This window comes from Leptodactylus fuscus, chromosome 6 (genome assembly GCF_031893055.1).
Source record: "Leptodactylus fuscus isolate aLepFus1 chromosome 6, aLepFus1.hap2, whole genome shotgun sequence".
In the NCBI taxonomy this organism is placed as follows: Eukaryota; Metazoa; Chordata; class Amphibia; order Anura; family Leptodactylidae; genus Leptodactylus; species Leptodactylus fuscus.
Window position 1 is genome coordinate 60,939,973 of NC_134270.1, and position 23,742 is coordinate 60,963,714.

The window sequence follows — 23,742 nt, forward strand, 5'->3', positions numbered from 1 at the left end:
ACACACTCTTGCGGCAAGAGCTAGTGTTTAAAGATCTGCTGGATCCTGCTGACAGACTATCATTGAAATACACGAGATGTTGGATACAACCCAAGAACTCTTGTGGACTGGAGATTATTATGGCTGCATGCATTTTTAATATCTGTGATAAATTTTCTTTATTCTATAAAAGTACCTTACAAAGTAATATAGTATACCAGGCAATGATTTTTCTTATTGGATCTGTTTCTTGTACTGTAGAAAAATAAAACCTGCGTACCATGATTTAACTTTTACTGACTGGCGCCTCATTGCTTGTTTCAGTATTTTCTGGACAATAAGGGACTACTAGGCAAAATACAAATCCAGCTTCCTGATAAGATTTCTTTAGGTCAACCTTAAGACAGAAAAAATTGGGTTAGAGCAGCAGAGCAGTATTAAAATACGATACAATTACAACATACAAACAATGCATACCAGTTTTTTGGGCTCAAGGCACAAACCAATCACTGCGCCGCCACTCCCTGGTAACTTCACTGGACACCCATGCTGCAAAAAATCCAACGCAGAATTAATGGCTGTAATAATCACTTCTGGCCACCAGGTGGCAGCCCAGATCTGTGTCAATAAATCCTGCAGAGTCAATAACGTTTGCTGCAGTTTCTATGTGATGCTACCTGTTGAGCGATTTCTATCATCTTTAGGTTTCCTGGACCCAGACATTCATCAGTGAATATTGATCTACAAGGCAAGAAAATAATTGAGAAACTGAAGAATGACGAATAATGAGCAGATTACTGATGCCCGTCCAGACCACCCTGCATGCAGAAGAATATATGTGGTAACTGCGTACATGCTGGGTGCTTCCTTATACTGCGGAATTATAAGTTACCTCCTAAGTGATAGATTCCTCTCCATTAATTCCCCCAGTTCTTTCCAGTTCTTCTCCTCTATGGCCATCCTGGAAGAGGAAAGATTTCACCACCATTAATAATATATATAATATACAGTATATATTCTATACATTACAGTGCACTCATTGTAAACCTAATTATGTTGTATACATTACAGTGCACTCATTGTAAACATACATATGTGGGGTTGTACCATACATAATCTTAAAACTCTGAGCATATATCTCTCATTTCTGGTGGTAAAATGAACTTGTCAGGAACGTCTCAGCATTGTGCTCACAGTCATGGTGGTCATATGACATCATTTTGTTTTTATGGAAGAAAAAGTCAACAGACTACCACGTGATGGTGACTGCCGTAAACATTTGGTACATAGGGAAGCCTTCTGGATATTCTAATTGAATAGAAGACATCCATTGAAACTCATTTTTAAATGTGATTTGTTTCATCATTTTTATTCTTCTACGTTATTACTTGGGAGTGAATTGGACAATTGCATTATATGACATGTTGGTTTTAATGGTGGTACTTGGTGGTATTTACAGTGTTGCGTTTATCATTGGTTTTATACATCATTATTATTTTATTACATTTAAAGAGGACCTTTCACCGATTTGGGCACAGGCAGTTCTATATACTGCTGGAAAGCAGATAATGTGCTGAATTCAGCGCACTGTCGGCTTTCCCGATCTGTGTCCCGGGTAAAGCGCTATCGGTCCCGATACCGTAGCTCTTTACAGTCAGAAGGGCATTCCTGACAGTCAGTCAGGTACGTCCTTCTCCACAGCAGCCGATCACGCTGTGCTGTGTGAGCGGGGAAGAACACCCCCTCCCCTTCTGATAATACTCGTCTATGGACGAGCACTGTGAGTAGAGGGAGGGGGCGTTCCTCCCCATTCACACATGTCCCATGTCCTTTCCTTAGGCCACTGATTGGCCTCAAGGCCAGAACTAGACAGCGTCTGAGAAGACATGACAAGGTGTGGCAGGAACGGAAATTATTGGGTCATGATAAACATAGATTGTATGCCACTATCCAATCCTGACCAAGATGAGTGACCATCGACAAGAAACACGTTAAACTGTGAAATTTCTAAAACTTTAGATCTTACCTTGCTTTATCTGTAAGCTCAGCAAATACTGTCATGGCCTCAATAACCTCAGGGTCACCTGCAGGAAAAATATAGATGAAGTATTGGATACATAGCTCAGCCGACAGTAGTAGACATGACAGGATTATATTCAGTAGATCAGCTGACAGGATCACAAATAATAGGATTATGACAGGAGAACCATTTATTTTCTCACCATTCAACCAACGTTGTCGGACATTATTATGAATTACACCAGAGTCACTTGGATCTCGCAGATATGCAAGCCAGAACTGCGGTGCACACGTGGCATCCATGGGAATGTAATTTCCTGCATGAGAAAGAAATATCAAGACACGGAGTTGAAGTTTGACTTAAGGGCTCGTTCACATGGGGCAAGAGGGGGTGGATTTTTACGCGGAATCTGCCTCAAAATCCACCCCCTCAAAATAGAGGTCTATGTAGACTGCTAGCGTTCTTTTTTCCGCCAGTGTTTTTTTCCCGCTAGTGGAAAAAAGAAGCGACATGACCTTTCTTCAGGCGGATTCTGCCTCAGGAAATCAATACAAGTCAATGGGAGGTGGAAAAACCTCTAGCTTTTTTTGGCACATTTTTTGGCAAAAAACGCCAGGCGGTTTTTTTTAAGGTCCATTCACTGTGCTGGAGGAAAAAACCTGAAACAAAAAATGCCTCAAAAAATGTCAAAAAACACTCCAAAAAAAAGCTTCCTAATTCCTGAAGAGGATTTTTTCCTGACCAAATTCCTTGACCACCCTAACACGTGTGAACTAGCCCTTACAGAAACCAGAGGAGGCGCTATCACTAAAGGAATTGGCAGGGAGAATAAAGAACAAGTCTGGCAACAATGTAGCAATATAAAAACGCCACTGCATCTGTTCTTTACATTCGTTCAGCAGATTTGTTTGACTGATTAAAAAAATGGATGCAAACAAATGGCCATCTGTTTACATAGTGATCAATGTATTAATATTGTATTTTACATTGCTCTCTATGTGAATGGATGGCCATCCATTCGGATTTGTTTTTTCCATCCGATAAACGGATCTTCTAAACAGATGTACAAAATGTGAATGTGAATGGACCTAAAGAATAACACTCACCATAACCCTGCTCCTCCATGATGGATCTGCTGAAGTCCATATAGATGAGACCCTCATAGACCTAAATAAAAAAAAAATTACCTCTATTCAAAGGAAATGTGTGCTGAGTCTGGTACAATAATGGAGGAGAACAAGCAGGTGACTTAGACAGTATATACAACCGACTGTCAAATGATATATATATACAGGGTGGGCCATAATTATGGATAAACCAGATAAAATAGATGTGGTTGCTGATATCACCTTACCGTTTGTGGCATATTAGTACATGGGAGGGGGAAACATTTGAGGCCATCCAAAATGGCAGCCTTGCAGATGGCCATCATGGGAGTCACCCAGTCTCAAATGTTTCCCTCCTCCCATGTACTAATATGCCAGGAATGGTAAGGTGATATCAGCAACCACATCTATTTTATCTGGGTCTATCCATACTTATGGCCCATCCTGTAGGACAAATTAGATACAAGTTCAGACTCTCTACACGAGTCTACATTGAAGAGAACACAAACAATTACATCTAAACCACAAACTAGGTAATACAACTAAGTAATAACCTGTGATTTATGGATGTTTTAAAGATTGTCACCTGAACTACACGGTCCTGAAGGCCAGCCGTTATAAATAATTCTTCCTTCTCAACATCAAGAATAAAATTTGGTTGTACAGATTTTGGGAGATCCTACAACAGAGAGAGAACATGATCTGACCAACATATACAATCTCCCAAAATGGATGACACAGACCTGTGCATACACATTATTGCACCCTACTATCTTTAGAAACACTGTATCTAAGCACTTCATATATGATACTGTGTACCGAGTCCGTGTTTGCAAGCCTATCAAGTGTGATACAGTCTCCTAAGGCACTGTATCTAATCCTATCATGTGTGCTACTTCCTGAGCTCCGCTAATCCTATTAGGGTGCTTAAAGACACTTACGTCATCTGTTAGATTATAGAACTTCATGAGACACTTCAGAGTTGCGGATACAATGGCGCTGAAAGACAAAGTTAAAATATTCTGCCAGTTAATAGAATTCATATCTGAATACAAGTAACAGGTGTCATTTGCTGGATATAGGATGTTGCAGACAGCGCATTTTAAGTAACTGCTTCTATCCGTCCCCGGAAATGATCCAATCTGCGCGCTATTAAAATTAAATACCCTTTGACAGTGAGAGCGCTCATGAATGTGTTGCTGCCATTTGGAGAAGTGTCTGTAAATTACTCCGTGCAGCTATGAACACACAGTGAAGGGGCCGGAGAGGCAGAACTGCGCTGACTGCGCAGCACATTTCTGCAGGAGAACAACGCATTGTATGATAAACACCAATTTACAATCCTCCATCTGCAGCCGCCATAAACTCCCTCATAATGTGCAGGGGAGAGGAGCGGCGACCAGCGGCCACTGCTTCATTTACACAGAAAATGGGAAAAAAGTTTCTCAAATTGTGAAAAGAAAAAAAAATGGAATCATATTATTTTACATGGAAATAGGAAATTACAATGAACAACAGAGAAGCAGGAAAACGGGACAGAAAGCGAAAAACAAAGTTCTCAAGCCGAGAGTCAATTATAGAAAAAAATCATGTCATAAGAACTCATCAGACCATAAATCACAGCAAATCTGAAGTATTATCATAGCCGATACAAAAGCAAAATCTAACTCCTACATATATATTATACACACACACACAATATCACTCCCTATATACAAGAATAGAACTACTCTAATACTGCCTCCTATATACCAGCATAGGAGGAAGTATCACTATGTACAAGAGTATAACTACACCACATTCCAAATTATTATGCAAATCAGATTTAAGGGTCAAAGATTACATTTTTTGTTTTTCAATTACACTCATGGTGTCAGGAGTCAGGCCTCTGCAGTGATGCATGGAGGTTGCCGGCCCTCTCCTTTTGTGCTGCCCGTTCTGGCTCTTCCGAGTTGCTCAAGTGGAGGGGGGGTTGCCAGTCTTCTGCTTGTCCCAGAGCATGGACTTTTGGGTCAGGAGGTCAGGCGGCCTGGTGTCTATTTAAGTTTGACTCTGGCTCCAGCTTGCCACTGGTTATTCAGTTTCTCCTGTGCAAAAGCTCCACTCTGTGTTTCTTCCCCGGTGTCCTGCTTCCTGACTACCTGTTTTTGCCTTCTGACCACAATTCCTGCCTGCTGATTCTGTACCTGCCTTGGCCTTCTGTTGTGACCCTGCTTGCCTTCCAGACCACCTCTCCTTGACCAACAAATTTGCACTACCTGACCTCCTGTGTTTGTCCTGTGTTTCCTGACTATCCTTTTGCTCCATCTTTCTGTGCCACGTGACCTCCTGTGTATGACCCGGCTTGTCTGACTACGTTTTGCCTTATCCTTGGAAACTGCGTGACCTCCTGGTGCTGACCCGGAAAGTACGATAATTCTACCCTCTTCTGGTGCTCTCCTTCAACTGCACCCACTTCTGCTGACCAGTTCCATATGCTTCCACACCCACTGAGGTGAGTGTTCTTCAGGTTTCTGTGTCATTACAAAGCAGCAAACAGGTATTTGAAGCTGCTGGTGTCTCTGCAGTTCCACGGACCTCAAGGTGTAGGATCCTCCAGAGTCTTGCAGTTGTGCATAAATCTACTATTCAGCCACTCCGAAACAGTACTCACAAGCAGAAATGGTTGCAGTGGGCATAGACATACATGAAGACTAATTCTGAAACATTCTTGTTTACTGATGAGTGTCATGCAACCCTCCAAATGGGTGGATTAGTGGATGGTTGGTGGATGGCCAGAAGGTTCCTACCAGACTGGGATGTTAGCAAGGAGGTAGCGTGTTTAGCCTGAATTATGGGGAGAGATCTGCAGCAAAGAATACCTCAGAGTCATTGGCTGCTATGGGCATAAAAGGATCCACCTCTGACCTCAACCTAATTGAGAACCTTTGGAATATCCTCAAGCAAAAGATCTATGAGGGTGGGAGGCAGTTCATATCAAAACAGCAGCTCTGGGAGACTATTCTGACATCCTGCAAAGAATTTCAAGCGGAATCTATCCAAAAACTCACAAGTACAATGGATGTAAGAAGGTGATAGTAAAGAAGAGGTCCTATGTTAACATGCAACTTGGCCTGTTAAGATGATTTTGATTTAAATAGCTTTTGATTTCAGTAAATGTGACCTATTAACGCTGCAAATTCTTACAACCTATGAAATATTTAGAAACTCTTGTGCATAATAATTTGGAACAGTGAATTGTTATTTATTCATTTGTGACAAAAAATGTTATCCAATAAAATTAGATTTATATTTTACGCTTGAAGATTTTAACGTTATATCGACTGTTATTTGCATTGAGCATTTAGAAAAATCAGGGTAAAATATACTTTGTGTGATAATTTGGAACACAGGTTTACTATAATGGGAGACATCCCATGCAGTGGCATAACTACCGCCATAGCAGCAGAGGCAGCTGCCACAGGGCCCGGGACATTAGGGGCCCGGTGACAGCCACTACCGCTGCTATCATTATACTCGGGGGTCTTTTCGGACCCCCCGAGTATAATGATTGGCGGACCGGGAGAGGTAAGAAACATAAAAAACACTGTTACTTACCTCTCCACGATCCTACCAGGCCTCCTTCCTTGTTGTCTGACGTCTCTGACGTCACATGAACCCGGCCTGCGTCCCAGGTCATGTGACATCCGACTTCATTGCAGAAGGACAGCAGCGGAGGCCGACAGCGTAGGAGCCGGGGGACAGGTAAGTAACAGTAGTTTTTTATGTTTTTATTCCCCCGGATAAAAGACCCCAGAGTATAATGATTGTTTATGAGTGTCCACAGTGGGACATAATACTGGGTGCAGGAGCCACTATGCAGGATAATACTGTGTGCAGGGGCCACTATGGGGGATAATACTGTGTGCAGGGGCCACTATTGGGGATAATACTGTGTGCAGGGGACACTATGGGGGATAATACTGTGTGCAGGGGCCACTATGGGGGATAATACTGTGTGCAGGGTCCACTATGGGGGATAATACTGTGTGCAGGGGCCACTATGCAGGATAATACTGTGTGCAGGGGCCACTATGGGGGATAATACTGTGTGCAGGGGCCACTATTGGGGATAATACTGTGTGCAGGGGCCACTATTGGGGATAATACTGTGTGCAGGGACCACTACTGGGGATAATACAGTTTGCAGGGGCCACTATGGGGGATAATACTGTGTGAAGTGGCCACTATGGGGGATAATAGAATGCACAGGAATGCGTAGGAGGGGGTCGGTCGAGGTCTTCGGCGTCGGTGTCGATGGGGGGGGGGGGCATGTCAAAAGTTCGCCACGGGGCCCCGCCATTCCTAGTTACGCCACTGATCCCATGTATAACAATATTGTGGTTATAATACTGCTCTCTATATACAAGAGTATAACTACCATGACACCGATCTATGTACAAAAATACAACTACCAAGATGCTGTCCCATGTACAAGAATCCCTATTAAAAGAAAACAGTACAAAGCAAAAAAAAATAGTTACCTGCTTCCTGCTAATCCCTGCAAAACAGATGAGAAATCACAATTTAATTTTGCTACATTTATTACATTTTGATGCAGCTGTAATATATGTGTCATTATAGAGCGAATATGGGGCTAATTTATCAATACTGTCACTCTTTGCAATGTTTTACGCTAGGAATCACTGCAGGATGGGTGCCATTGTGTACTATGTCTCCCGCAGAGCCTGTCGTCCAGTTAGAAGCATCACTTGTATGCACTTACCACTTGGCGTGGAATGTTCACATTATATTTAAGCGTAAAGTTCTGTTTCGACAAGGCGATTCTGGAAAGGAATTATAACAGGATATAAATCCAACTCTTCCAAGTCCACACCAGTTTAGTTACACGTAGACTCAGGTTATTGAAGAAAGTTGGATATAAGAATTCTTACCCCTTCTCAGAGCAGTACTGATAAAACTTCTTGCAGGTGGCTTGTAGCAGTCTCAGCCCTCCCAAATACCTGCCGGTCAGAGAAGATGGTGGGAGAGGCACAAAATAAAAATAGTCAATATAAATATATATACAAATAATATTAATACACAAAGAAATATTAAAATTTTAGCTTTAGGTGAATGAATTCTGTATATAAAGTAACATGGTTTATTCACCCTAGACCACAAATAATCCCAGAGTGAACTCGGTCCTAGCTTCTTCTGTGTGTCAGCCACGCATGTGCGAGGTAAGAGTGCCCTAGAATCAACCACTCACAGGGAGGCTGCGCTACTGCCATTACATCGCTGTTCCTGAGCGGAATACTGAGCCCTGCATATGATACACACTGGTGCTCTGACATGCCCTGTTGCACTCTTGGGCTCTTCTGTATATGCACAGAAAAAACTTTTTTCTGAAAAATAATGCATTCATTTGAAAAATCAAATATAGGACAGACTCCCTTTAAGTAGTCACAAGGGGTAGCAAACAGCTTCATCAAGTCATCAGGTCATTGCAATAAATTTCGCCATGTTGGTTAGATAGGATATCAGGCATTGCATATGCTGATCTAAGGTTTTAAAAGCTTAGGAAAACCATAGGAAAGATGAGTACTTAATGCTGCATGAACCTTTGGACCTTTGTATGGTGTAAAACCTCTTGACAGGTTCCCTTTAATCATTGTACAGTTATGCAAATATCTAATAGATATGGGGGGACTTAGCACGACCCTGCACCAGCCAAGAAGTGCCTAATGTATGATGAGGTGCATTTATTATAAATTACACTCACTTTCTGAGTGTCTATGTGCCTAGTCTGAAATGTAGCTTGTAGCCGACATACTGTAGATTTCGCTCATCTTTTAGAATCCGGCCACTATTGCCATCTGTCAAATGGAACTGCTAAATGGATGTAAAAAACGTGATGTGATTGTACCTTTAGATCAGGGGTAGGGAACCTTCGGCTCTCCAGCTGCTGTGAAACTACAACTCCCAACATGCTCCATTCACGTCAATGGGAGTTCCAAGAACAGCAGAGCAAGTATGCATGCTGGGAGTTGTAGTTTTGCAACAGCTGGAGAGCCATACGTTCCCTACCCCTGCTTTAGATGTTTTACCCAGGATAGAATATTGTGTTGCTGCTAGGGTTGAGCTGATCTTGAGATTTCAAGATCGATTTTAAAATCCGATTTCCGATCATTTTCCAGCCGATCTCGTTCCCGATCTCGATCGTGAAATTTGCTCGATCGCCGATCGGAATCCGATCTTTTCCGATCCCGATCCTCAACCCTAGTCAATGCTTTTCTATGGGAAAAGACACTTTTGGGGTTGAGCTGATCTTGAGATAACCTCCAATCTCGATACCACTGGAAAAGATCGGGTCGGAATTCCGATCGCGATCATGAAATTTACTCGATCGCCGATCGGAATCCGATCTTTTCCATTCCCGATCGCTCAACCGTAGTTGCTGCTAAAGAGGATTACAGGCACTGATGCATTGTAAAGGTATGTTCACATGGCGGAATTAACCAATGATGTTGGGACAGACTCCATCCCAAAATCAGCAGTAAACTCCACCATGATTCAGCCTTCTATTGTTCCCAATGGGAAGCAGAGATCATACCAGGACACTGAAAAAATAAGCGTCCTACTCGATCGTGCCACAGATTCGAGACTCCCTACTGACTAGGCCCATTCATCTGAGAATGTGGGGAGCCAGGCAGTGGAAAATGAAGAGGAGATGTCTGCCTGAAATTCATTTTACCATTCATTTTATTCATGTCTGCCTCTTCATTTTACACCATGTGAACTCACCCCCAAAACTCATTCAGCAGGATCTGGTCATTCTTCTTCTATACACAATATGTTATCATGATTGCTGACAAACCTGAGATCATTTATACTATGTATCAGACTTTGATTAATGCTGTTTGCAGCCTGTTAACGTTACAAGAAATGGTTAATAGATCACATAACGTGCATAAATCCTCAGACTGCACTAGATAATGTGAGGATAACCAGACTCACCCCTCTTTCCTGCTGATATAATGTAGATCCAGCAAACTCCCAAACTCTGTTGGGTCATTTAAGGGATGAGGGACCAAAACCTGATTTAATAAAGCACAAAACAGTAAAATTACAAGAAAGCACCAACAGAGGATGTTATTGAGGACAGAGCTGTATAAAACACGAGCCATCTAATCCAGCAGGTCAGAGGGTACTGATCTTGTGGAAGGTTACAGAGTTACATAGTGGAAGGAGAAAAGTGCTATAGCTATGGATTGTGTTATGGGGAACAAACTGGGCAACTATGAAGCATCCCCATCCCGAAGGAGGGGGGAGCTTTCCCTTAGGCATCTACACTGCTGGACTGGTGCCCCTGGGCAAGAGACTGTTTCAACTGTATTTGCATCCTCAGAATGCAAATCATAGGCTCACTGTGACTTTCTAGGCCGAACCACACACAGGATATCAGTATCTGTGTGCAATCTGGACATTGCCACCATATCAGTTCATTGCACCATCTGCATGCAGATATTAACTTTACAGAGCAGAAGAGGCCTCGGCTGCTTTACTTGTCATAGACTTGTCAAAAGACTGTTTGCAACGAAGACACTTGTACTATAGCTAGCCCATAGTTTGGGCCGAGAGCCTTCAAGATACACTTCTGGGTATAGAGTCTTTTAGTATTAATTACAGGTCCTTTCTAAACCCCAGATAGGGATAACCACCCCCTCCCCCCCTTTCTCCATATTCAGATGTGTTTTTTGTTGTTTTTCCTTATGCGCAAAACTTTAATAAAAACTTTAATGAAGAAAAAAGAAAAAAAAAAGGTAATATAGGTGTTTGCATATTGACAGTGACTGTAGTCAATGCAACTATATTGTTAGTACCCAATTTAAGCATTTGGGGCTCCATTCTCAATTTGCTCAGGGATAAACTGGCCACAATTTGGCCTCTCCCCTCCCCCCAAGCACAGAAACTTTCAGAATAAGAATTTGTTGATCTTGTGGTGGACAGTGATGTCTCCAGGAACACGGTTATATGTGACGGGGTATGATGTATAGAAGAGGAGAATGAAGACAAGAAGGGTACAGACATGGAGGGAGCTCAGAGTATTTCAGGATTATACTAATGTGTTAGAAAGCCCCAGACTAAAATTTTGGGAATGTGAAAATCAGTTCTTGTAGGCCACACTGAGAACTGCACTTAAAAGTTGTAAAAACTACAATATAAAAAAATAAAAATAAATAAAAAATCTCCAGGACTATAAACATTAGATGGAGATAAAACCTGCATTCTCAAAAGAAGAGTTTCGCATATTTCAAAAGACAATAAATCATGTGATCAATGCGGCTCAGGGAGAAGTAACGTGTAGCGTGTGGAGCAGGAGAAGAGGCCATTAAAGCTAATTACAATTCTGTCATCATGTAAAAAGCCATTCGCGCTCATTACACTTTGAGGCCGGTTTAAGCCGTAAGCTTTGAACCAGGCTGAAAGCAATCGGTAAATGAGGACTTCACTACTGCAAGTCCCAGATCTTCAACCCTGAGACAATGCTACAATGTCAACTTCCTCATCCCCCTTCCCCGGGAGATCGCTGCTGCTCTCAGAGATTTATAATAGGGCTGATTCATCTGGCTTTGATAAAGGACAGATTTGCATATTTTGCACTTAGCCGATGCATATTAGACTAAAAACCTCCTTATGTAGAGAATGATGAGGATGAGAGGATGACCGAGGCACACAATGCAACCTCTCATTTCCCGCCCACAGACTTATTTCAAGGAAAAAGGGATTATCGGCAAAGGTATTCCCATTGCAGAACCCATCTTCATCAAGGAGGATGGACACCCAAAAGCTTTTTACCAGCTTCTTGCTCTCGGAGATCGTGACCTCAGCCCAAAAGTTGGAAATTGTCATAGAAATAGTCTTCCCATGATATCCATCTGAAGGGTTTCCAATAATGCCAATTCTGAAGAGGGAGATGGGAAAAAGTTAAATTTAGAGTCACTTTAGCTTCAACAAACTTTATGTAAATCAACAGTGTAAATAAAAGTAAGAAACAGATGGGAAGATACTGGCAGTGATAGAAGTAGTCTATGGGTCATGTCCACAAAGGCTACACTGCAGAAGACATTTTTCACCATGATGCCAGGAGATTACAAGAATTTGATGCAATATGTGAATGGTCTGAAGGGACTTCTTGCCATTGAGATCTGTTCAATATGGGACTGGATAACCAATCCCGCAAAATATGGTAAACACAGCAAGAGTAACCAGGTGGGATTTCCACCATAACCAAGTCTAACCAAGTAAACTATAGCAACTATAAGATACAGTTCATGTTCAGTTTAGTTTTGAGGTACACTTCTTACTTCTGGTAAGAGGATGATGGACCCAATTTTTATTCCTTCTAAAGAATCTTCTCACCATTCTCCTGCCTCCTACATTGCATGCTCACTCTCAGTTTGCTACTAAAGTCAGAGGCAAACACTAGATGGAATTTCTGCTTTAAACTAAGGCCCCACATTGCAGAAATGTAGCTTTTTAGTTTTTGTTGTGTTTTTTTGAGCCAAAGCCAGGAGTGGATTGAACAAAATGTAGAAGTCTAGTCGCCCTTGAAGCGACTAGGGAAAAGGGCAAAGACTATTTGTCAGTTGCATCCTGGGCCTAGTTAATAGAAGTTTTGCAGACTCCTGTTTATTTGAACTTTTCACCTCACTCCCTCCCCCTGTTCGGGAACTTTCCAGGGGAGGGAGGGGGGAGCGGAGTATGTTAATGAGAAGGGGAGTCTCCAGTATATTACAGGGGTACGTATGCGGAGACTCACCTTCTGCCATTTGTCCTTGATGGTGAGAGGAACCCCCGCCCACCCTACCCTTGCAGTGGTTTTTTGTTGTTTGGTTTGTTGTCTGGTTTCTGGCTGGTTTTTTCTTTGTTTTTCAGTTGTCACAGCGGCGGATGTTCCATGCCCCTTGGCGATAAGAAGATTGGCCTACATGTCCGCTGTACCACAGCGGTAACATTCGGGAGGAAGATTGGAAGAAGGAAAGGCGGGGCATGGAGGTTTTTTCCGGGTTTATTTGTTTACTTTCATAAAGTATTTGTTTATGGTTGAATTTTTTCAAATGTTTACAATATGTTAATATAGAATAAAATCGCTGTGGCCAACCCACCTTTTACCAAAATTTAGGCGTTTGTGGTTTGTTGTATGAAGTCAGCAATAAGGTCATGGTTAATCGTCGGTATGTACAAATAGTCTTTCCTATATATATTTCCCATTCCTTTTGTAGCCACTCTTGGCTATGGCTCAAAAAACCACAGCAAAATCTGCAACAAACAATGCTGCGTTTCTGCAATGTGGAATCAGGTTACATCTACTGCTCATACACATTTATGAAGGTCCAGGGTGAGACAGTAGCTATAAAGAAGGAGGAGCAGAAACAAAGTTTCTTCTTACTGTCTCACACCAGTGTTGGATTTACTGGTACACTGCTCAGAACTGCTGTACAATGTCCTTTCTATGTGCTGTGTATGGGATCCATCATAGCTGGTCTCTACTCATTCTGGAGCTTAGCTCAGAGAACATTGAGAATTTGAGATGGAACTGTCAGAAGACAGAACTGGGAAAAATGCAGTATACAAATAATATAATGACCAGATATAGTCTTATTCCAAAGTACACACATGTAAGCTTACCGTATATACTTGAGTATAAGCCGAATTTTTCAGCACAGTTTTTGTGCTGAAAAAGCCCCCTCGGCCAGCGCCGCACCTCCCATGAGGCGACCTGAAGCGACTGCTTCAGGCGGCGCTATGCAGCCCGGCATGGGAAGCAAGCGGTGGATTGGGGTGGCCCTGTGGACGCAGCGCTGCTCCAGCAGCCACCCCTCACGCTTAGCAGAGAGCAGTTCCTCTCTCTGCCTGCATTCTGCCTGCTAACGCCGCCCACTCAGCCCCGCCCCCTCCGCTCGGCCCTGCCCCCTCCTGCAGTATAATGCAGTATACAAATAATATAATGACCAGATATAGTCTTATTCCAAAGCACATACATGTAAGCCGCCACAGATAATATGGCATATTATCATGTAATCTGTAAATGTGGTTACTATTGAGTTACTATAAAGTTTCACTGTTGTATTCCTACCTGGCATATGCTCTGCAAGTGATCATCTTGACCCGTGGCTGACTTTTAACTGCAGAGTAGTGAGCCAGCCATTTTGTGTAATCTGGTAATCCCTATTAAAAACATTACAACATCAACATGACAAACAATGGTAAAAAGGGGTTTCCAGGCAAATGAAGGGATACATAAACGTTCTAAACATGGAGACCCAAAATTAACACACCTCTCAATGATCCCCTATGGCTTTGGTTCAGACACTGCCCAAATCTCCACCTCTCAACACAATTATATAACATTATATAACTTATACCAGCTGTACATCGAGAATTGTATACCAGAAGATGCCGAGGTTATACTATCTGGTCCATTTCACTATATACTCATGTTATTCCAGCAAGCAATAAGGCACTCACTTTCATAGCCTTATGAATATGAAAAGATACAAGCTGACTGCTGATTGGCTACTCAGTGCACATACTGCTATATATATGTATATGGCAGACACTCACCACTTGTCCTATAAGCTGGAAGCCGGTGGGAAGTTTCATCCCATACACAGGGAAAGCTGCAGAGTTTATGAGCCATTCCTTCATCAAAGTAGAGATATAAAGTTAAAAAGTGGAAATTCATGGAATGCAAAAAAATTTAATATTTATGTGTTACCATATATCTTCCCAAGACTCTGTCTTCAATTTTGGGAAAGCTGCTAAGAAAGATCTCGAGAGTCGGCAGCGTCTGTTTCTGGAAGCAGTAGAAGACTACACTGGCCATTCTTGAGCTGGTGTCCCCTTGTTGAGGTTTCTCATAAAAACGTGAAATTCTTTTCGGACACAGAAGATAATAATTAATAAAGTAAACACATAACAAATAAAGATATATAGTTTTTTTTTTAACATATCCCCTGGGCCTCTACAGACCCCAGAGTATAATAGTTTCACTTTCACTTTGACATAACTTCTGCCTAGAAATTTAGAGCTAGAAATTGGATAGACAGGTTCCTAGGAGCCCTGGGAGTGTTACACACCGTTCTTAGGAGTGTTCTATGTTGTTTTAAGCCAATTTAAGTTGTAATTTGTACCAAACTTAGTAAGACTTAAAAGGTTTCTCAGTCGTGACTACTCAATGTGGGTCTGTTACAAGTGTCTCATGAATTTCCGATGTCAGCTTCTCAGTTGTGTCACATTATAACCTGTGCATCAGACTGGATTTTTGATGGTTTATCATTGTAGTATATTCAGGGTCTCACCTGTGACTTTCTGGGCACACTTCCACTATACCACGTGAAGACGTACTCTCACCTTCTTCCATTTCATAATAAATTGCCAGCTCACCCCCCTAAAAAAGATAAGGAAATCTGTAAAGTAAAAGATATAGGGAAGTCATAGAAAATCATGCCAACCCTCACCACTTCCACAATATTAATGCACCTCCTAAAAAGACACACGATTTTCCCACTTCTACAAAAACTGATATTGTTTCCCTGCCATGCCCCTAGCATTTACTCGTACCACCACCATAAATTGAGCAATGGCACATGGCACCACCAAAAACTGAGCAGTCACATGGGGCACCATCAGAATTCCCATAGTCACAAGCGTCAACGCACCACAATTTTTTATTTTTTTTTTAAATGTAGATTGTGAGCCCCACATAGAGCTCACAATGTACATTTTTCCCTATCAGTATGTCTTTTTTGGAATATGGGATGGAAATCCATGCAAACACGGGGAGAACATACAAACTCCTTGCAGATGGTTTTTTGCCCATAGCAGGATTTGAACACTAGGACTCCAGCGCTGCAAGGCTGCAGTGCTAACCACTGAGCCACCGTGTGGCCCCAACGCACCACAATTTAAACAGTTACACGTGGCACCTCCATAGCTTCATACACACATAATATCACCAAAACTTCAGCCCATCATAATCTCAGCACCACCCTAACTTCAGCAGTTACACATGGCATCACCCTATTATCGGCAGTGACATGTGGCCTCTGTAGTCATAACCTTATCAGTCATACCTGCACCCCAAGAACTTCAGTAGTCACACATGGTAGGCTTAGCAACACACTCTGATCTAAGCAGTTAAGTATGGTGTCACCATAACAGTAATGACAAAAAAAAAAGAAGACATGATGAACGTTACCTTCAGTCTAAAAAATTTAAGCACTTGGGCCATGTCAAAGTTCTGATCAGCACATAACATGTCAGCAGCAATCTGTGAAGGAAGGAAGTAATAGAATAATATCAAGCAGCAAACGTAAAATATTAAAAACCAGTATCTTCTGGACACAGCACCCTCCCCATACACTGTGTCGCTAAATTACATCGAAGAATGAAAGTTAACCTGTTCTCTCTGGTGTCACTGGCAGAAGGCGCATGAATTTTGAATAATGAATTTGGATTCTAGAGCAGCGGTTGGCGTGTGCGCTGGCATCCACCTCTGAATGTTATTCCGCACAAAATACAATGGACAGGAGCGAAGGAAGAAACGCCATAAGAGACTGATTAGAGCAGAGGAGACGCCAGGAGAGAGAGCAACACGGCGGCTGACATTGTCTAATCTTTAAACTACCTTTGATTGGACAATCACATGTTCAGCCATGATATCCCCTCAGTACTGCCAGCCATCTCCATCTCTCCAAAAAAGGCCACACTGCAGGTATTAAAGAGACAGCAGCCAAATAAATCTATTTACAAGGCTCAGCTGTAAGATCAGGAAGAGACACTTATCACTGAGGATGATAGAACACCGGAGAAGCCGCTTCCATTTCAAGGGTCATTCTGTATGCATTGCAAAGCACTACAGACAGCAATGTACACAAATGCACAATTATGCAAGAAAAATGTCACAGCAGGTAAGGAAAAGGCCCACTTACGAGAAAGACGGACTTATAACATGGCTGCTAACCTGACACTAATTCAATGCAAAAGACAATATTACAGGGACAAAGTAAAGAAAAACACTTCCAGCCACTAGACTAGTATAGTTCACATATTGCACAATGTTCCTGTATAATTTATATTTAAACTTAAATTCTACTTTTTAGCATAACCTAAATATTTCAATGTCTCTGTGATGGTTTATTTCACAATATATCTTTATATGGGTTACAGTTTAGGTTTTCTGGTAAAGAAATTAAAATCCCCTTCACAGAAAAAGAATCACCCAATAAAATTATGTCTATGCAAAGCCTCCACAAGAGGGAGCTCACTGCATAGGGATATCTCCAGTTTCCAATGAAATCAATAATACATTCTTTCTCTGCAATCTCATGAGCACCACCTAGAGGTGGCTGCAGGAAGACAGATATTTCTTATGTATGTGGCTATGCAGGGAATTTAGAGCTCTATAACAGAAATGTGGAGCTGTAATCTCTGCAAAAAAAAAAAGCTGTCTCCTTATAAGCTGACACTCACCACCATGATATCATCATTCAGCTTCTTGCTGGATATTACAAGCTCCAAGTCAGCGACTGCTCCAAGCCTGGTCTCATAGGTGGTTGTCCCATCATTAATGATATTGTCCACGGGGAAGTCATTGGCCGTTGCCCAACGCTCATAGTGTTTATATCTGTTGGATAACAGAATCTGAGTGTGAGACAGAAAAATCCCCTACAGGCAACATTGCATAGGACACATATAGAACTAATCGCCATAAACCACCGTGTACATGAGTGCAACTCTACAACAGATTCTTTTTGATGGACATGACGTTCCAGCCTGGTTCTGGTCCTCAACCCTTAGGTCGCTCCGCCCCATCCCTCCTCTTCTGATCTCATAAGTTATCACCTGTGCTATGGGGGTTTACTATAGTCAACCAGCTCCCATAGCACAAGTATTTACCTGTAAGATCAGGAGAGGAGGGAGGGGATGGAGCAACCCTGAGTCAGGGGCTGGTTCCGATTACGTGACCTGGGGATTGGAACCAGACTGTAACTCAGGATCAATATATGATAGGGATGAGTAATGTAATCTATGTACACAATGGCTCCACCAAATGATGTGTTTAGCTCTGAAGAATAATACAAACAGTAACAATATAATATATGTGCACAGTGAATCCATTGGTTCTGAAGACCAATTCCATATCTGTCCTGTAATGCTGGAATGAGAGGGTTTCATTTAATATTTAGGAGTCTAAGTGAAAAAATTGTTGAAAAAAAAATAATTTTTTTTTTTGCTCATGATCATACTTGTCTGCATTTGTCACCAGGTAAACTTCACTGAAGAGCTGTCTCCTGTGATAAAACACAAACAGTCAATGACAAATATTCATATACAACATGAAACATGAATGTATCTGATCGATATGGACACATAATAATAATAATAATAATAATAATAATACATTTTATTTATATAGCGCCAACATATTCTGCAGCACTGTACAATTTGTAGGGTTCAAGTACAGACAAAAAGATACATTACAAAGAAATAGTCACTTCACACAATGGGACTGAGGGCCCTGCTCGCAGGAGCTTACAATCTATGGGGTAGAGGGGGGGGTGACACAAGAGGTAGCAGGGGCGGCATCGGAGGTAGCATTGCTTATACAGAGGTCAGACAATTTTGTAATAGAGGTGACTGTCATTACACAAACATAAAACTGTACGAGCCGTCACCAGTTGTGTCCTTTAACGTGCAGATGGTGCCTGGACGTATACAGTTAGCCTCAAACAGCATCATATTATGTGAGGTAATTGTGAGAGCGGGAACAAAGGAGGGTTCATTTTAGGGATTCTAATTATGGTACAGAAGGGTTTACATTAGGAATTGTGATAGGCCTTTCTGAAAAGATGTATCTTGATGCTATAGAAATTGGGAGTTAATCTGATTGTCCAGGGTAGAGCATTCCAGAGAAGTGGTGAAACTCAGGAGAAGTCTTGTGTACGAGCGTGGGAGGTTCTGATAATAAAGGATGTAAGTGTTAGGTCATTGAGTAAACAGAGAACACGGGTTGGGCGGTAGACAGAGATGAGGGAGGAAATGTAGGGAGGTGCAGCATTATGGGGAGCCTTGCGGATGAGGGTGATAACTTTAGGAGGGTGATATTTTATTCTATAATGAATAAGCAGCTAATGTAGCGACTGGCACAGACCAGAGGCATCACTGTAGCGTCTAGCCTGATAAATTAGCCTGGCCGCTGCATTCAGAATAGATTGTAGAGGGGAGAGTTTAGTAAGGGGAAGACCAATTAGTAAGAAGTTACAGTAGTCAAGGCGAGAATGAATTAGAGAGACAGTAAGTGTCTTTAATGTATCTCTGGTAAGGAAAGGGCGTATTCTAGAGATGTTTTTGAGGTGGAGGTGACATGAGCATGTGAGTGATTGGATATGGGTGGTGAAGGAAAGGTCTGAGTCAAACACAACCCCGAGGCAGCGGGCATGCTGTCTAGGAGTTATAGTAAGACCTGAGACTGCAATGGATATATCATGGATAGACGTGCTAAGAGCTGGTTGGCTCCTGATATGCAAAACATAACGATCACCCAGCAATTCAAATGAAGAGCTTGCGGCAAGACTTAGCATCACAGCTAGATCACACTTGAGCACTGTACCTGTGATCCTTAACTCTGCTACATCAGCATCCGTGTCATTTTTGCGGACACAAAAAAAGGGGATGATACATGGATTGGAAATGGATGGCACACAGAAATACATTAGGATACAGAGATGTAACTTGAAGCTTTCGGGCTCCAATGCAAAAGCTGTATCATTTAGAATACTGGTATATGTGAACTCTAATTCATCTTCCAAAAGATTAGCACACTCCTAGACCGTTGATCTCAACCCAATCATGTTATATTCTTCCCTATATTTTGCAGCTGTGACTAGTGATGATACTAAATTCCAGTTCATCTTGCTCATCCCTCTGTTTGCTTCCAAGCACTTAAATTCTTTGCTTATAACCTATATTGCTAGCTAAGGATTCTGTAGATTTCTTGTGGCTGAAAAGACTGAGTCTTTGCAGCGAGCAATGGGTCCATATGACTACCTTGCAAGTGTATTGTACAAGTACGCATGGTGGTGTTACCAACTCCAACATTGCCAATATGTTGGTGTATGTGCCTGGACAGGACCTGGCACTCTGAAGTTATGTGTAGAATAAATGACTATGTTTTGCAATGCACCCTACAAAATAATATTTTTTTTTCCATAGATTACCTTCCTCAGACAATTGTATTGCCTTAGTTATTTTCAATATAGGAGTATGGCGCTAGGATATAGCAGGGAGTGCTGCAAAATAATGGTGCCAAAGTCACTTCAGGCTACACCTACTGGTTTTGCTATGTCATGTGAATTTGGGGTAACAAACCATTTTACCTCAGTACCCACCATCATCAGGGGTGTGGGGAAGAGCTGGGTATTGTCCATTACCCAGCAATCTAAAATGACACAGTATTTGGGTGGTCGCAGGCTGGTATTATTAGGCTGGGAATGGTTTTGCTATGGTTATCTCAAGACTTGGCAAAAGTCTTTTCTGCCACTCACTATTCACAGGGCTACTCCAGCCACCTTGAGGGGTGATGTCATGGTCGCCGCTATGCTAATACCATTCACAGATCACAAATGTTCTCGGTCAAAAAGGTACAATGTATACATTGTGTAAACTCTTGAAAATATGAAGTACATCACCCTAGGCCCAACAGAGTAGTAACATTTTAGTCACATCCTTACAACTTGCATTGGTTGTCCTCCTCTAGCAATCCAGGGGTCTCTTTTGGCCACTATCCAATCTATTACAAGCAGGGAGATAGACTAAATAGTATAGAAAGGGAAGAAGAAATAGGAAAGAAGAACTTTCCAAAACTCTACAGTCATTTTAGGATACCCTCCTCCATCTGTACTGATGAAGACAACGTACGTGTTCACAGCTTTCCACCAGAAGTCCAGTATCTTCTTTCCCCCCACACCGGGCAGCAGAGCCTTAGGAACATCTTCCAGAAAACTGTACAACCCACTTTGGTCATTCTAGAAGGGATTAGTAAAAACAGAGAGCAGTTTGTGTAATAGTCGCAGGATTAAATGTCACATTACGATCTCAGATTATACCGGAAATCACACCATGAGATCTGAATATGTGTTTATATTAGCAGTTGATCACCATATTACAGATCAGGTATAGTAGCAGTCCACATTTCATTACTTATTCTGTCCAATGTGTGTACACAGTGACTCTACAAGCAGAATAATGAGTTCAGCTCTGGAGTGTAATGCAGGATATAACTCATTATCAACACCAAAAAAGTAAATAATATGTTTTGAGTAGAAAATAAATACAATAGTCTGTTCATACAGGTCAGTCCTTACATGTGTATAGTACATTTTTCAAAATTGACCAAGGCGTACCAACCCAGGGGCCCCCTCGGAGTAAAAAATTTTCAGTACCCCATGCCAGAAAGATTTTGTGAGGGATACTTGAAGTTTCTTAATAATTCATTTATTTATTTAATACTTTTGTATAGAACACCTGTGCTAATAATTTCCCCCAGAATTTCTATTTAATCTTTTTGGGGGGCAGTGTCAGGCAGGAGCAGGCAAGGGGCCTTTACTCAGACCTCCAATCTGAGGCAGACAGTGTAAAAGTTCTTAGTAACACCCGCTCACCCCTAACTCCAGCCTACTTACCACCTACTTGACATTAGATAATCTAGTTAGCTTCTCAAGCCCTGAAAAATACTGCACTGATTGCTTGGGTATGATGGAGCTAGAGAAAAAATTCTATGTAAATGTTACCATGAAATTCAGCAAATTGCAAATTAAGTCATAGTAGTATTACATGGCTGTCACAGCCTTGCTGTTTGTGAAGGGGTTGTAATCCTTGGGGAATGCACTACTATATACCTTATAGAGCATAAATAAAAGAAACAAGAGGGGGATCTGCTGCATACACGTATTACTCTCCAGGTAAGGCTTCAGGAATTTTACAGGCGCTGGGCAAACAGACCACATGCTTGGGTTGCATTTTGTCAGTTTAAGGCTGGGGACACCCTTGGTAAATTCACCGTGGGTCAGCCACTGAAAATTTACTGGTGACTATCGGCGATCCTCCTGCATAAAAAAAACTGCACTGCAGTGCAAAGTGACTCGCGCTACAGGTTTTAAACAACATGTAAATTATTGCTGTAGGGTTTTACTCACAGATTTCAACCTCGCAACGTAAAGAAAGGCCATCAATTGTAGATCAGCGGGGGTCTGACTGTTGAGACCCCTGCAGATCAGCTGTTTCACAGAACTTGCATCTCCCAGCATTGTTTATATACTGGGTCTTGCTTGCTCACTGTATTCTAGATGTATTCTAGATAATGGCGGTTGTGCATACTATAGCTGTATCCCTTTCAAGTCTATGGGATACAGTTTCAGCACCTATAACTGCTACTATAAAAAAAAATATGCTATAGGGAAGGAGTAGGGCGCCCTAACACGTGCACCATCACCCACAGGAATTCTGTTACGCCACATAGTTTTACCTATTTATCTCTAAGGGTCCAAGTAACGGGAAACCTTGTAATTATATGTATTCTAAGTGACGTACTCACACAGGGAGTGACAAGAACAATACAAAGGAGAACAGACAGGTATATAATGCTTCCATCCATTACACATTCTCTTACAGTCACAGACTATACGTCTCAGCATATTCCCTCCGCCTATTGCTGAATAACCCCATGATAGGGAGTAAATCCCACTTTTTTGTTCTGCAGATCCATCCACTGCCACACTTTATATATGAAAGCTTTCCTTTGTTGCAACTTTTCTTATAATTGATACATTCATCAGCAGCGTCACTTGACTGTGTAGAGCTCTGACCAATGGAGGGCGATACTGAGCAGAGAGGACATAGTATAAATACAGAAGCTTGTGAGTGATAGAAGTAGAATCAGAGAAGATCGAGACCTTGATGTGGCTCTCCAGCAGGGTGCCATGGCCTGCCACCAGCAGAATACAGATCATAGTGTCCTGGGTGGTGCAGTCTCAGCTCTGGAGTCTGGGGCTGCAGAACATTCCTCTAAGCCAGGCACCGGTTCCCACAGCTAACAGTCAGGGTTTCTTCATTGCCCTCTTTGATGACACCGCAGCACTCCTCCTGTGTGGATGTGTGAACTCCCACAATCCTCCTGTGCCCCAGCTCCTCCTCCACCACCTTGTATAGAGCAGGGTGGGTGGGAGATGTTACATTCCAGACCCAGCACAGACTGAGGGAGGAAAGTACAGATTACAACAAATGTCACTTGTTACAGTTTCACTTTGGGCACAACTACTGTATCTAGATACCAAAGTAACCCTTTCTTTGCTGTTCTTGTGCATTTGAGCTGACTGTTGGTGAAGCAATGTATCTAATCCTATACTGTGTTATATCATCTAATGAATTACCGTATCTAAGCCTATCGTGACATACTGTTGTTTGAACCACTGTATCTAAGCCATAAGCATAGTGTTTCAAAAGAAGATCAGTCGTGCAGGATAGTGCCTTTTGGCTGGTCATCAGCCATCTTGTGCAGACTCACTGTGCTCCATGTACAGACTCACTGGG

General features: G+C 42.0%; 1 protein-coding gene across 1 annotated transcript; it reads right to left on the reverse strand.

The window, feature by feature from the left end:
* Positions 1-221: 221 nt before the first annotated feature.
* LOC142209545 (uncharacterized) lies at positions 222-23,313 on the reverse strand. Its single transcript, XM_075278553.1, has 23 exons — positions 23,106-23,313; positions 21,073-21,179; positions 18,402-18,446; positions 17,626-17,779; positions 16,352-16,423; positions 15,453-15,541; positions 14,870-15,026; positions 14,716-14,793; positions 14,228-14,319; positions 11,947-12,052; positions 10,105-10,184; positions 8,040-8,108; positions 7,871-7,931; positions 7,629-7,645; positions 4,047-4,104; positions 3,692-3,784; positions 3,106-3,166; positions 2,202-2,315; positions 2,006-2,063; positions 872-940; positions 657-720; positions 457-528; positions 222-376 (listed from the first exon to the last, which is right to left on the reverse strand). Exons 1-23 carry the CDS (start codon positions 23,160-23,162, stop codon positions 266-268), a joined length of 1,884 nt encoding a protein of 627 aa, XP_075134654.1. The 5' UTR covers positions 23,163-23,313; the 3' UTR covers positions 222-265.
* Positions 23,314-23,742: the final 429 nt, after the last annotated feature.

Bases quoted from the DNA above. Each gene is read 5' to 3' on its own strand.
- LOC142209545 (XM_075278553.1), bottom strand. From the start codon at position 23,162: ATGATCTGTATTCTGCTGGTGGCAGGCCATGGCACCCTGCTGGAGAGC. The intron at 12,053-14,227 runs GTAGGAATACAA...CTCCCTCTTCAG, and splicing joins ACTTGCAGAGCATATGCCAG to AATTGGCATTATTGGAAACC. The intron at 377-456 runs GTATGCATTGTT...TTCTGTCTTAAG, and splicing joins GCCTTGAGCCCAAAAAACTG to GTTGACCTAAAGAAATCTTA.